The sequence below is a fragment of the Apaloderma vittatum genome, unplaced genomic scaffold (assembly GCF_000703405.1).
Source record: "Apaloderma vittatum isolate BGI_N311 unplaced genomic scaffold, ASM70340v1 scaffold956, whole genome shotgun sequence".
Lineage (NCBI taxonomy): Eukaryota > Metazoa > Chordata > Aves > Trogoniformes > Trogonidae > Apaloderma > Apaloderma vittatum.
Window position 1 is genome coordinate 8,298 of NW_009720998.1, and position 13,903 is coordinate 22,200.

Here is a 13,903-nt window from a genome sequence, read left to right on the forward strand (position 1 = left end):
TCCTGCTGAGATTTGTGGATGCTGAAGGTGCATAACATCCCAAGAGCAGTAGGATTGGACTGTAAGGAGAGTTTACAGGTGTGATTGCAGTTATAAAGAAATGCACATATGCTTAAGGTTGTTTGTTTTTAATATACTTTTCTAGGCCTTTGATTGTTATTGGAGGCTCTTGTGACAGAAATCAGGAAACCATGGGAGCTTTCCAAGAATTCCCACAGGTACACAGACATACAACTTTCTACAGAAAACTTTCAGTTGAATAATTAATGTAATTTCTTCATTACTGTAGGAATAACAATCCCAAACACTAACATTTCCTGACATCTTAAAATGTTGTTGATTTGCTCCACCTACTGGTTTAAAATTGATATTGTGTAAATACAGCAGATTACCTGGAGTATCTTTGTCCATACTGATGTTAGAATTCATGCTCTGTCTTTAGAAATTGCCTTTGTCTGTCTGTTCTGAGACAGAGGGAAGCAAAATAAACTTTGCAGGGAAAGAAGCACCGCTGTCTTGAGGGGGAAAAATAAGTACTTAAGCACTGAGGCAAATGGGTAAGTTTCCACCAGCTGAGGAACTGCATTCTTTTGTGTGGGATTTTTCAGCTTTTTGCTTTCCAATTGGTATTTCTTCCATTTTATTCATATTGAAATGAGAAAAAAACCTGAGCAAATCACTTTGATAAGTCAATGTAATGGGTATTTGCATTTATCCAGGTCGAAGCTGGTAGGCTGTACAACAAACTATCTGTCCGCCCAAGCAGCCTAGAAGTTATTCCAAAAATTATTGAAAAGGTATGAAAAAAGTCTAAATTAGTAGCAGGACATCAAGTAACGCCTGTATAAGTTGGTTTGGTTTTGTTGTTTGGGGTTTTTTATTTACTGTAAATCAGTCCTGCAGATGAAATAGATTTGGGTCCAATCTGATCCTTACTGATCTGTGCAGCATTTTTTGTTAGTTTCAGTCAGAGCTGGAAAATTTTTATGAAAGAAATGCTTTTAGGGAGATGTGCAGTAACTAAAAATTTAATGCTCCAGCCTTCAGCTCTTTTAACAAGTGAAGGAGATTCGGAGGGAGGCGGTTGTTTTTGGTTTTGAGTTTGGTTGTTGGTTTGGTGGATTTTTTTGAGAGAATGAGAGAAGACGCGTCCTTATCTCAATGTTTCAGGAAGGGTTCCAAAAGTCTCTTGCTACTGCTGTAGCAGCACTTCACCCCTATCAGCCTAAATTCTGTGCACAATGATACTGTTTCCAGAAGTGCAAATTCAGCAAAGCATCTACCTGTAATAAAAGAACTGAAATCAAAAGTAATAGAAAATAGAGGCACTAGTTGTCTATTTTTTTCCCTCTGTTCGTGCTACTTTAAATAGAATTCAGCATGAAATTTTAATTTAATATTTCCAAACCCAACAACTGATAATGCAGTTGTCTCCTTTTAAATTAAACAAAGAATTTACAGCCTGCATCTGCTGAAAGGCTTCAGCTGGCATGTAGGGGAAAATATGAATAATTATCAAAATTTGGATTCGTTAGTATAAATCAGTCCATGGGAGCTTTCCCTGTGGCTCAGCAATATGAAACAGCATGTTCCTTCTCTGCCTACAGAAAGGTCATCTTGTTTTTTTGCACATAAAGATTTTTAAAATCCTTTCAAACAGTGCTTAAAACTTTGACTGACTGTTTTCTAGGCTGTAAGAACCAGCATATATGGTCGTCCAGGTTCCTGCTATATTGACATACCCGGAGATTTTGTGAATCTTCAGGTGAATAAGAGCTCTGTCAAGTGCGTAAAAATTATGTTAATTATTTTTCAAGTCACTGAATAAAACAAATTTTAAGTTACTTTTCTGTTTTCTTAAAATAAGAAAAAGACAGACAAGAGCTATAGATTAAATAATTTGCCACAAGATTGAAATGATCATGAAAATCCAGCCTCTAAATGTAACATTCAACCGTTATGTGATAAAGGTTAGAGTTTGTAATGAAATGTGCAAAAAGGATTGAATTAATGTGATGGTAATAAAATGATGTCACTTCATAAATCTCTGGAACAGCGGTACCCATAAGATTAAAAAAACATGCAAGTAAAACTTCAAAGCCTGTTTTAAAAAAAAAGTGTACTGTTCTGATAAATGCTCTTGAGTAACATGATGTGTAGCAACTGCAGTTTAATGCTAAACAATAGGTTTTCTCTTTGAACATTTCTTGTTTTGAATTTTTTTATGAGCCTCTTTTGTTGTGCTTGGCTTCCAGGTACGTGGAATGCTGCCTGCCGCCTCCCGTCAGCACGGCTGAACCCGCTGCTGTCTCCAGAGCAGTGTCTGTCATTGCTCATTCCAGGCAGCCTCTGCTCATCATTGGCAAAGGTAGATGCCTTGATGTAACTTTGAACTGTACAAGCTCAGGAGGAAAACAATGACCAAAGTGAGTGTTAGCCATCTCCTTACGGAATCACGGAACCATAGAACAGTTTTGGCTGGAAGAGACCTTCGAGATCATCGAGTCCAACTTTCATCCAGCTTTCATCATGGGAAATAATACTCTTTTGGCCACTAGTATAATCAGGTTAATTGATGTTCAAACAAAACCGGTAGGTTTCTCCAGTATTAAGCAGATCTCTTTCATTTCATTCAGGTGCTGCTTATTCACATGCTGAAAACAACATCAGAAAGTTGGTGGAGCTTTGCGGACTGCCATTTCTGCCCACACCGATGGCAAAAGGAGTAGTTCCCGATAACCATCCAAATTGTGTTGCTGCAGCAAGATCAACGTAAATATAAAGCAAGGCTTCTAATCCTAACGTCTGAGAAACAACTAGGAATTGTGGTGGTCTGCAGATGCCGGGGAAGACAAAATGCACACCACCCAAATTGCTCCTCATTTTAGAGCACTGAAGATCTTGTTTGAAAAGAGACAACAGATTTAGGTGGATCACTTTTGACAAAGCTTAGAATGCCAGCCAGGAAGATACTTTGTCTCAGAGCTAATGTTCTGTAACTGTGAAACCTCTGACAAGTAGATGTATCAGTGTTCTTAGTATGTATTTCATAATATAAAATGAAACTGCTGAACAGTTTGTGTTAAATGTTTAATTTAGTGCACTAGGCAAGCTACTAGCTTTTTATTTTAACGCCATAAACTCAGTCAGTTGAGCATGGTGCTGATAACTCCAAGGTTGCGGGTTCGATTCTTCTTCTGTCCCCATGTGTTGCCTGATCTAGTCAAGAAGTGGCGTTCCTGCCCATGGCAGGGAGGTTGGATTAAATGATCTCTAAGGTCCCTTCCAGCCTAGGCCATTCTATGATTCTATGATAAACAGAAGCTCAAGATGCACTTATTGCAGTTGAAGTTTTGCTGTCTGCTGTCTCTGCATGGTGTTTGCAGTACACCATCAGTAAATTGCACTTCATTTAAAAAAATTAAATAAGGTATTTCAAACTACTGAAGGAGTATGTTTAAAGTAATTTGTAAGATCTTTTTTTGGCTTTTGAGAAAATAAATATGAATGAACTGCAAGGTATGAAGATGCACAGAATCAGCTTGTAGATGAAACATTTATATATTTTGAGATTAAAATATTGCCCATTGTCTAGCATCTTGGCTTTATCAGTGTTAAGCATACTCTTAAGAAAAACAAAGAATAATAAAATATACCAGATATACCAGCTGAAAGGTACATTAACAGAGTCTAAACTGAGAGCTCCCCAACAGTCTTAATTTTGGCACCCACTGTTGCCAGCATCACAGTAGTGAGTCTTTTGCTTTAACCTTAGCATCATTATAGCATCTTGTTAGCTTCCTAGTGTGGTTCCTTTCCCAAAAAGTGTGTTAAGAAGAAAACTAATTACTATTTTCCTGAGTTCCTAAACTCAAGAATGGCTTGATGGTTTGCTCTCTAAAAGAATACAGGATTTTGGGGCTAAGCAAGCAGCTTAGAGGAAGGATTACATGTGTGTTCTGGGGTTTACTGTGGTGGTTAGGATTACTTCTAAGTTTGAAAACACTATGAAATTTAATAATAATTCTTCCTTATCTGATTCTCTTATTTCCTTTTGTTAGGGCATTACAGCACGCTGATGTAATCATCTTGCTTGGTGCAAGGTTGAATTGGATTTTGCATTTTGGTCTTCCACCAAGGTTTCGACAGGATGTAAAGGTGATTCAGGTAAGCTGGGAAGTGACTATCACTCAAAGGAAGTCATCCATGTTCCAGCATTGCCCAGAGCAATTATTGTAAATTTTTTTTGTAGGCTGCTTCACGTGGCAAATAGTGCAGTACAGTGCGTATAGTTACAGTAGTTCTCCAGAAGTACTTCTCATTAATTGCTCTTTTTATTTCCTATTTTTACTAAAAACAGTTCCAACTGTCAAGGACTTGGTGCTGCTGTAGTGAGGGCAGACAATTCTGGAATTTCTGTGACTGAAAGCAGACTGTCTTGAAATTGTGAAACCTTTCATACTGTTTGACTGCTCTCTCAGCTGGATTTTTTTGAAATAGAATTACTTTCAGATCCAGACTCAGTCATTGTAAGAGCTCAGTCCCTCAGAAATGTTAATAGGAAAAGAGGAAAGGCTATTTAACTAATTATTGTGTTTGTCAATCTGCCAGCTCTTGGAAACACAGGTCATTAAATTGTTTATGTCCTTAAAATCTCTCCCGTTAGACTCTGTGATTGAAGTCTGTCTGCTGACTGGTCTGCCTTCAGTGATCTGGAACATAATCTCAGATTCCAAACTTTGCATCTTTTCCAGAGGAGTACCATAAATTTTTAAACTAGAATTCCTTTTGATTTATGAAATAATACATCTTTTATTTTTCCTTTTTCTAAAGAATATGAAGAAAAATATTTTTACATCTCATGTGAAGTAATTTTTTTTTTCCCTGTCAGGGGTTAGTTTTAAAATCTTTATTCAGTTGTCATTGTGACCTTGTCAGAAGTTAGTGTTCCGTGTAACCTTAGAGATTTCGTACGTTATTGATAAAGAAAGTGGGCAAGTTTCTTCAGTGGTCGCAATGTACTCTTCAGTTTCTTTGTACTATCCAAATTTTTACTGCCAGGTAGCATACACAAACCATTCTCAGTCTTTGTATAGACTTTAAGGGTATACCTGAGCCTAGATTTTTAGTGCTCATATAATTACCACTAAAATCACCACCTCCTTAATATTCTGATGAAGTTCCACACAGTCTGCAAGAGTTTGAAAGAAGCAAGCAATAGTTTTAAGGGTATATATGAACTGTTATTAAAATGTGTATGTGCCGTAAGATTTTACTTTGAATAAGGGATTTTCTGATGTCACTTCAATGAAAGACAAAGGAAGTTACCTGTACAGCTAAAACAAGACATTGTCTAACAACGTTCCTCACTTGAACTGAAAAAAAAATTCTGCTTAATATCCTTGAGTTACTGGTGGGTGGCTTGTGGTTTTCTGGTTTTGTTTTTGTGTGTTTTTTTTTTAAATACAGATTGATATTTGTGCAGAAGAACTGGGGAATAATGTGAAGCCAGCGGCAATTTTATTAGGTGACATAAACGCCGTGACTAAGCAGGTAACATCATGTCATGTGTCCTCCTGTTTGGCCTTAATTTCTTCTGATTTATATAAAGTAAGTTACCAGTTAAAAAATTAAAAAAAGAACTGTTCAGGGAAAACCATTTCTCAGGCAAAATAGTCATGCTGTGCATCCAGTCTATTTCCAAATTAAATGTTAAATATTCTGATTAGTGTTACTGTGATTGTGATGGTGTCTTTTTTGATAACATTATTCTTGACGCTTTTGATGGTTTTTTTAAATATGTTCAAAGATATCTCTGCAACTTTTCAATGTTGTTCCAGCTCTTAGAAGAAGTCAGCAAAAGACCATTGAAATATCCTTCTAATTCAGAGTGGTGGAAGACACTAAGAGAGAAAATAATGAGCAATGAGGAAAGATCAAAGGTAGTGTTCTATGAAAGTAAAGAGGAGATTTCTTGCCTTAACAGGTACTGATGCACAGTCAGTTTTGTCACTGGTCTATATCCAAGCCACTCAATTGCTTCTGATGCTCATATTACCCAGATTTTGAAAATTTATACCATTCCGCTACAGGATTACTCTTGTCAGGCTTACTAACTGTAAGTTAAATATTCTAGGTTTTGTGTAAATTCAAACTATGTGGAAGTCACTGAACTTTGGGATTAGGCTCTTAAAGCCAGTAGCAGACCGTGGCCAGAGCTGCTGTATTATGGACTTCTTAAGCAATGGAGAGGTACTTCAAGTACCTTGAGGTAATCTCAAGTGGAAGCTGCCTCGCTTGAAGATGTGTTCTGTTTTCTTCTGTAACTGTGCTGCTGGTGGAACTATAATCTGTGATAAAAGAAAGTAGCTGTTAAGACGAAAAGATCACAAATGCTTTGCACATGCTGAACTATGCAGCTCTTATTCCGCAAGTTCAGGTGCGTGTTTCCAAAACTGTGATCTAAAATAAATTAATTCTAGCAGATCTCTCTTTTGAACTACCTCCCAGCACATAGATGACAACTTACTTAGGGTTATCAATAGTCAAATCTACGTGCAGAAATATTTAACGTGTGTCTCAGGTTTTAGTAGCTTCTTAGTGATAGGCCATCCATGGATTGACTGAGCCTCAGATAAATATATTATGTCACCAGGATAGTTACAGAAAGAGTGACCCTGATGTACTGCATGAAAGGCCAAATACTGCAGCTTTATCCAGCAGAGTGCGTTTTTATTTCCATCAGTATTATTTGCACGTCTCAGTTCCGCATCTTTCTTTAAATTCTATCGGTAAGAGTTACTATAGTCTCTTTATTTTTAAGGGATTGGCATTACAGAAATCCCTGCCTATGAATTATTACACAGTCTTTCACCACATCAGAGAATTGGTACCCAAGGACTGCATCTTAATAAGTGAGGGAGCAAACACCATGGACATCGGACGAACTATGCTTCCAAACTACTATCCCCGTCAAAGGTGTGGTATTTTTCTTTGTTGTACTTACTCAGCAGGGTAGACCTAGGTATGGATGTTTTTATTTAGCTGAGAAGTATGATGGTACAGAATTTTGAATCCTTTTCAGAGGATTAAAATAAAAGTTCAGTATGTTGGGAAAGGGGTTATGGGAATTTTTCCACTCGTATACCGATGTCCTGTGTCAGATTTCAGCAGTTTGTCTTTGACTTCTCTGTGCCCTGCAATGGAATGGTGAAAATTTCTCACAGTTTTATGGAAAATGAGTGAGGAGCATCATGTTGAATTTCCTGATTAAGATATTTTTTCTGTGCTCAGCATCTGTGGTAAATATTGATTTAAAATAAAAATAGTAATTGGGCTGAGATTCTCGTGTTGAATTCACACAAAGAGTTTTTCTTTGAAACACACTTAGAAATGGTGAAAAATTAAGAAGAATCAACTCATTTTGAAAATTGGATTATATATTGGGCACAATTTCATGTAAACCCACATGCCTAAAATGTAGGCACTCATACTTGAAGTGTTTTTATGTAACTTTAATCATTGTGTGTAGTCTAGTTGTAAAGTAAGTAGGAATTAAGTACTACTTCTTGAATGAGGGGGAAACAGCGAGTTTTTTCTGGTGAGGTGAAACTTCTGATCTGACTGTGAAGCTTGTGCCTTTTTGTGAAAGTAGCACTAAGATGCTAAATCGGTTTAAACTTTCTGTAAACAAGAAAAACGAACCAACCAAAGCATACTTCCAGTAAAGCTGGGGGAAGAGTTTGCAGTTTTTTCCCCCCTTATTTAAAATAAGGGCACAGTAATGCTGATGGTTGTCTTTTCATATTGCACATATCTGAAAGCAAATTTGAAAAGTTAACCCTAATCTAGTTCTTTATGTACTTTTGTATCCATTATATGCTTCCGACTGAAAAGATTTTAATTACAGCTTTCAATCTGATTTCAAAAGTTGAACAGAAGACTAAAATTTGAACAGCAATATTTAACTGATGGCTTTCAGACTTCTAGTTATATTTTCAAAGAATTAAATATAGAAGGACTTCATATAGTCTGCCTATATTTACAGTAATTTAATGATTTTGAAATATTGTTACTATGCAAGCTCAAATCATACAATAATAGTTCTTTGCTGTGGCAGAACTTGTGTATAAGAGCTCTTAATTTTAATTAGAGTTTTATTAATGTTTATATCCCTTAAAACATTTGCAGTCTTATCAAATGTTTGACTGAATATAATAACCTATACATCTGATATCTCTTTATAACTTGTTTATGAAACGGTACTTGAATAGTAATATGACATGTTATTAAAGATAAGTCATCATGGATTAAATTAAAAGTTTGAGGAGAACTAAAGGGATAGTAATTCTGTATTCTCCCCTTTAGACTTGATGCAGGTACTTTTGGAACGATGGGGGTTGGACTGGGTTTTGCCATAGCAGCTGCAATGGTAGCTAAAGACCGAACACCTGAAAAGCGAGTCGTCTGCATAGAAGGCGACAGTGCTTTTGGCTTCTCTGGGATGGAGGTGGAGACTATTTGCAGGTAACTGGGTTTTGCTCAAGAAGACCCTCTTCCTGTATTGCCTCGATCAATCTAACTAGAAGGCCAAGGGCACTGCTGTTAGATGGGGTACTCTTAAAAGCACATGCAAATAAGCCAAAATATATGCATGGTCGTTTTTATGCTGTTGTGACTTGTTACCAGTGATGAGTAGATCATGTTTCAGGTGGAAGTTGAGTTTTGTGGGTTTTTGTTTTACTTTTAAGGAAAAGTGCAAGTATTTACAGAAAAGTGCAAGTATTTCAGAATTCTTCCAAATGTGTCTTTTTGTAGATACAACTTGCCAATCCTTTTTGTGGGGTTTTGTTTTACTTTTAAGGAAAAGTAACATTTCTGACACCTTACAGAAAAGTGCAAGTATTTCAGAATTCTTCTAAATGTGTCTTTTTGTAGATACAACTTGCCAATCCTGATTATCATAGTAAACAACAATGGAATTTACACTGGTTTGGATGCAGATGCCTGGAAGGAGATGTTAAAGTTTGGAGATCCCTCTACATGGTGAGCATCTTCAAAGCATGTCCTGTTAATTAAAGAAGAAGTGACTGAAATGCTCATTCTCTGCAACTTTTATTGCTTTTGTTATCCTGAGCTTAGTCCTAGGCTGAATTCATGTAAGTAAGAACCAGTTACCAAAAGCAAGCAACCAACCAAATTCTAGACTATTGTTTATACAACAGTGCAGCAGAAATGACTCTCTTAGTTGTCTTGGCTTCCTGCAGCAGTTCAGGCCCCACAGTACAGAATTCATAGTGGACTAACCTCCAAAATCAAAATCTCCCAAAATTACCTGAGATTTGCATTCTGAATTCACGCTGGGCTTCTGCTTCTGGAGCTGAGATCTTTGTACCGAAAGAACTAGGCTAAAGCTTTGCTCCAGAAGATGAAAATGAGTATTACCCTATAAACATAGCTTGAGTGATACAGGAAATGTTGTTCTTTGAGCCCAGAAAAATTTATCAGGCCAGCACAATAATAAACTTACACTTAAAAAATCAGTGTTCAAGTAATTAAATTGGTAAGTCTGATGATTCTTCCCTGCCATTAATCAGAAGTTTTCAATTTTGTTACAGTGTGCCTCCTGTTTCTCTCCTGCCAAATTCACACTATGAGAAAATTATGTCTGCCTTTGGAGGTAAAGGATACTTTGTCAGAACGCCAGAAGAATTGCAGAGTGCTCTGAAAGCAAGCCTGACTGACAAGCAAACACCTTCTCTTATAAATGTAATGATTGATCCCCAGTCAGAAAGAAAGAAACAGGTGTATATATATGTTTTTCTTTCTTTTTTCTACAAGCTTCACATGGGCAAGCCTCTGAAATCCTCTGAAAGTATCACCTAAACGGTAGAGAAGGTGGAGATAGTTGCAAGTCAGAAAGATTGTCTTAAAATTTGGAAGATAGGAGAATTGGTGCTTTTACACTGTGCCCTCTGCTTTCCTTGCATTTTGGGGTTTTTTTTGTTTGGGATTCTTTTCTTCATTTTATTGTTGTTGGCTTGTATTAATGTATAATCTCTTTAATGACCGTCTCCAGAATTTACGATTGTTCCTTTTCATTGCTGACAAAATGAGATGAAACGTTTTTGAGCAGTCTTTGTTTCATGCAGATTCCAACGGGTAGTTAGTAACATATTTGTATCCTGTTCCTTTGTCCATTCTGATACGGGTTTTTATTTATTTGTTTGTTTGTTTTTTTGCTTCCAGGAATTTCCCTGGCTGACTCGTTCCAACCTGTAGCAGAAGATGGAGGTAGTGATGGTGTAAGGCCGTGCATTAAGCAAAACTGAATTGGTTTTTGGAAGTGGAACTGGTACAATATTGGAACAAGTTGGGATTTTAGAACTCCTATTAGAAGAGTCTTTTAATGATGAAATTAAGTAATTGTAAAATGTGAAAGACACATAAACATATACCAAGCTTTCTGGAGGATTGTACAGAAACACAGATGATAAAATTATATACTTATTTTACTCAAAGTCATACCTTTCAAGATTTGTGAATTACAGTGACTATCAGCCTGTAAGGACCAAAACAAAGCATCTTGTGAAAAGGTGCTGATGAACATCATTTTGTGTTCAAGCCCATTAGGCTGATAGTCACTGCGTAATTTTACAGGTTGCTTTTTCAGCTTCTACTGCAGACAGAAGTAACGTATTAAAAATGCAGACTTCCTTACTCAAGGGTTGAGATTCTATGTGTTGCATTTTCTTTTTGTTAGCTGGGACTTATGGTGCTTGTAGGAAAAAAACAACACAACAAACTTAGATTTTTGTTTGAAGCATTGATCTTTGTAAAGAGATGGATTTATTAGGGAGATTTCCAGGATTAATGGTTCATGAATCTTTTTAAGCAGAAGCATTAAAAGAAGATTACCAACAACAGGAGAACAAAACAAACAACAACAAAAAATCCAAAACCAAACAAAAATAGTGTTAGGCTGGAGCTTAATATTCACTTCAGCTGGCAACACAAGGCAATGACCAGCGTTCACGCTGTGGCTGGCAAACTGTGCAACAAAAGTTCCTCATGCAGCGTGCTTACTGTATAGAAACTCAGGGCCCACCTCGCACTGCCTGTGATGCAGAGATAACAGTTAAAGCAGATAATTGGCCTACCTGAGAGTTTGCTGTATTTTCATCTGTTGTTGCATCTGACAATCTGTCTTAGAGCTCAGACTTTAAAAGTGAAGTAATTATTTCACTATGCTTGTATCGTGGCCTGCAGTAATCACTACTTAGTATACTACTAAGCAGGTTAGTATGTATTGACATTTGTCTTAAATGCAGTGGGAGGTTTTCTGTTGTTACATATGTAAAAGGGAAAATTATGGCTCTGATTTGGGTTTTGGTTGCTTTTTTGTCTATTATTGCATTGACATAAAGTGTTAGTTAAGTAGTGGAAGGCACTTGGATGACCCAAGGAAGAGAAGGACTGGGCTGGCAGGGAATCCTGGCCTACGGTTAGATTTGTTACAAAAAGCTTGGCTTATTATTAGTCCTTGCACTTCAGTCTGGGCCTGGCACAAGGCCACGGGTCAGTGTTAGGCAGAGGAATGTCTCTGCACACCCATGCAGGACGGGAGTATCTGACGTGAGCAAGGGTACCGCAGTCTGAGTGGAGGTACTGCTACTTGCTGCGTGGGTGGGAGTAGCCACGGGGCACTATGGATGCTTGCGTCAAGAAAGGTAATATTCTTAGGAGGGCTAAGAAGTGCAAAAAGATAAAATCCATAGAATCTATACAAGTCACAAACATGTAAGGCTGCTGAGACAGCAGAGTTGCTGTGTTCTCTGGGATACTCCACAAGGAATGTGGAGTGGCGTTGGATCTTATCACTGATTTTGTTTCATTCTTCTTTTTAACTCAAAAATGGATTTTTATATGTTGCAGTGATTAGACACAATTATGATGATGTGAAATATCTGCAAGTGTTAATGCTGGGACTGACTGCTGGGGAGATCATTTGCATTGGATAAGCAAATGCAGAAATTCTTGTTTCGTATTTGAAAATTAATAAAAAGTGATTTTCATACTGTTTCTCCTTTAATGAGAGTATTTTAATTATGTCAGTGCTTTGTGTCAGCTATTGGAAAACAGCTTAAGTTGGAATTTTAGAAAAGTTGTTGAATAACCACAATAACATGCACAATTTATTTTAATAAGTCGAGATGCCTGGAAAATGGTAAGCAAACATATGAAGCTGTGGGGAGCCAGTAACATAATTGTTAACATCAGTTTGGATTTCCCTAAGCTTGAAAGGAATTCAAAAAAAGAATTAACACTGTATTTCTTATAGCTTCAAAGTAGACTAATCCCATGATATAATAAAAGTTCTTAGGTTGTGATTAATTTGAATTTTTTGAGATGAGAGAGTGCATAATTACCATGTAAAACCAAAGAGATTGAAATCTGTATTACCTTGTTTATATAGCTTACCTACTCAATACTATGTTTTACACCATGGAGTCGCATCTAAGTAGAGATGGGTAAAACTGTGTGGAAGACGAAAGAGTGCCAGAGATAAGACAGAAACAAGTTATCTCTGAAATGTCTCAGTTTTATTAAAAGGGACAAAAAATTACGGATGTGGTAAGTTTGGGGAATGGTGACCCATCTGACTTTAGCCAAGTGGAAACTTTTCTTCAAAACCAGAGCATGAAATGAAAGATACTGAACAGACTCAAAACACCAAACTGAAGAGGAAGAAAATTCCTGGACCTCAGCCAAGGGAAGATGCTGTGGAAGAAGTACTGAGTGTAATCTCTGAGACATACCCGGGAGATAGTGTTTGAATAAGGCAGAGTTCTGAGTCTTATGTTTTTCAGGTAGATAAAGAATGTTTGAAATTTTGCTATACCTGTTATGGGTGACCTCCATCATTCATTAGGTTTGGTTCCCATGAAAACTTTTCTTGCAGGAGGTTGCTCAGTTCATGTGGTTGGGAAAAGCAGAAGTTCAGACCAGCAGCGCTTGTCCTCCTCAAAGAGAGGACGCTGGCATGTGGGAAAAGGTTTGGAACCTGGGACTGACAAGTGATACAGCAAAAGAATTGCAGAGGCGTCCAAAACCCAGCAGGTAACTTATCTGTGGGACCACAGGTCAAACTATCGCAGCCACAACAAAAAGGTCATGGATAAGGAAAACAAAGTAAGACTTGTTACTGTCTCAGCACTTTCCAAGGTAGTTTAAGGTGTTGAGTGTGTGTTCATGCCGCCTCCTGGTCCTCAGCTTACAAACAGATTTAGTTTGCAGCAGTTACTAACTTCTTTAATAATAATGTTTCACCTTTGGTCTGCAGGGAATTCTGCAGACTGTCTGCCCTATGAATATTCGGGTATGTGTCACATATGTTTACCTTTGGTTGTTACAGCCGTATACTGTATATCCATTTTGATTAGGAACCAGATGTACTTGATCTGGCTAGAATTTTCCTTAAGCATGCATGCAAAATCCCACGCAGCAACACAGCTCTGGGCCTGCCAGTCTACCCAAGAAATTACCAAATACCATCTGGAAGCTATAGTAAAAATTGAATTAATAAATGTAAATGACTTTGTGCACTATGTCATTCCTTTATATGTTGAAATCAAAATCCCTGTTGTACATCTTTTTATGCTGTTTAAAGAGCTTGGCTGTGCTTAGTAGACAAGAGAGTGCTTGGCTCTCCCCTACTTAGTGATGTTCTACAGTCAGACCAGGTATTAGAGCTGATAGTCTTTATGACATACAGGCACTGTGACTTCTGCTGATTTATTTACTTATAACTGAATATTGTAATGAGGAAAAAAACAGCTGTACTGAAGGAGACACTTGCTGTTTCTTTTGACAATATGATTGAAACCAGATGGACACAGTTAAA

At 37.3% G+C, this 13,903-nt stretch overlaps 2 protein-coding genes across 2 annotated transcripts in view; both read left to right on the plus strand.

Annotated features, from left to right (window-relative positions):
• The window catches only part of HACL1 (2-hydroxyacyl-CoA lyase 1), a gene marked incomplete at its 5' end in the record, with an annotated part of 17,785 nt that extends 7,504 nt beyond the window's left edge, over nt 1-10,281 (plus strand). The window contains 13 exons of the mRNA XM_009871179.1: nt 146-218; nt 720-797; nt 1,691-1,785; nt 2,256-2,368; nt 2,637-2,772; nt 4,062-4,167; nt 5,470-5,553; nt 5,841-5,942; nt 6,824-6,978; nt 8,368-8,526; nt 8,938-9,045; nt 9,618-9,804; nt 10,249-10,281. Of these exons, the coding sequence (XP_009869481.1) occupies nt 146-218; nt 720-797; nt 1,691-1,785; nt 2,256-2,368; nt 2,637-2,772; nt 4,062-4,167; nt 5,470-5,553; nt 5,841-5,942; nt 6,824-6,978; nt 8,368-8,526; nt 8,938-9,045; nt 9,618-9,804; nt 10,249-10,281 (1,429 nt within the window). The remainder of the gene's footprint in view (nt 1-145; nt 219-719; nt 798-1,690; nt 1,786-2,255; nt 2,369-2,636; nt 2,773-4,061; nt 4,168-5,469; nt 5,554-5,840; nt 5,943-6,823; nt 6,979-8,367; nt 8,527-8,937; nt 9,046-9,617; nt 9,805-10,248) is intronic.
• A 1,426-nt stretch (nt 10,282-11,707) lies between these two features.
• The window catches only part of COLQ (collagen-like tail subunit (single strand of homotrimer) of asymmetric acetylcholinesterase), a 50,894-nt gene continuing 48,698 nt past the window's right edge, over nt 11,708-13,903 (plus strand). Inside the window, exons 1-2 of the mRNA XM_009871181.1 lie at nt 11,708-11,729; nt 13,343-13,378. Of these exons, the coding sequence (XP_009869483.1) occupies nt 11,708-11,729; nt 13,343-13,378 (58 nt within the window). The remainder of the gene's footprint in view (nt 11,730-13,342; nt 13,379-13,903) is intronic.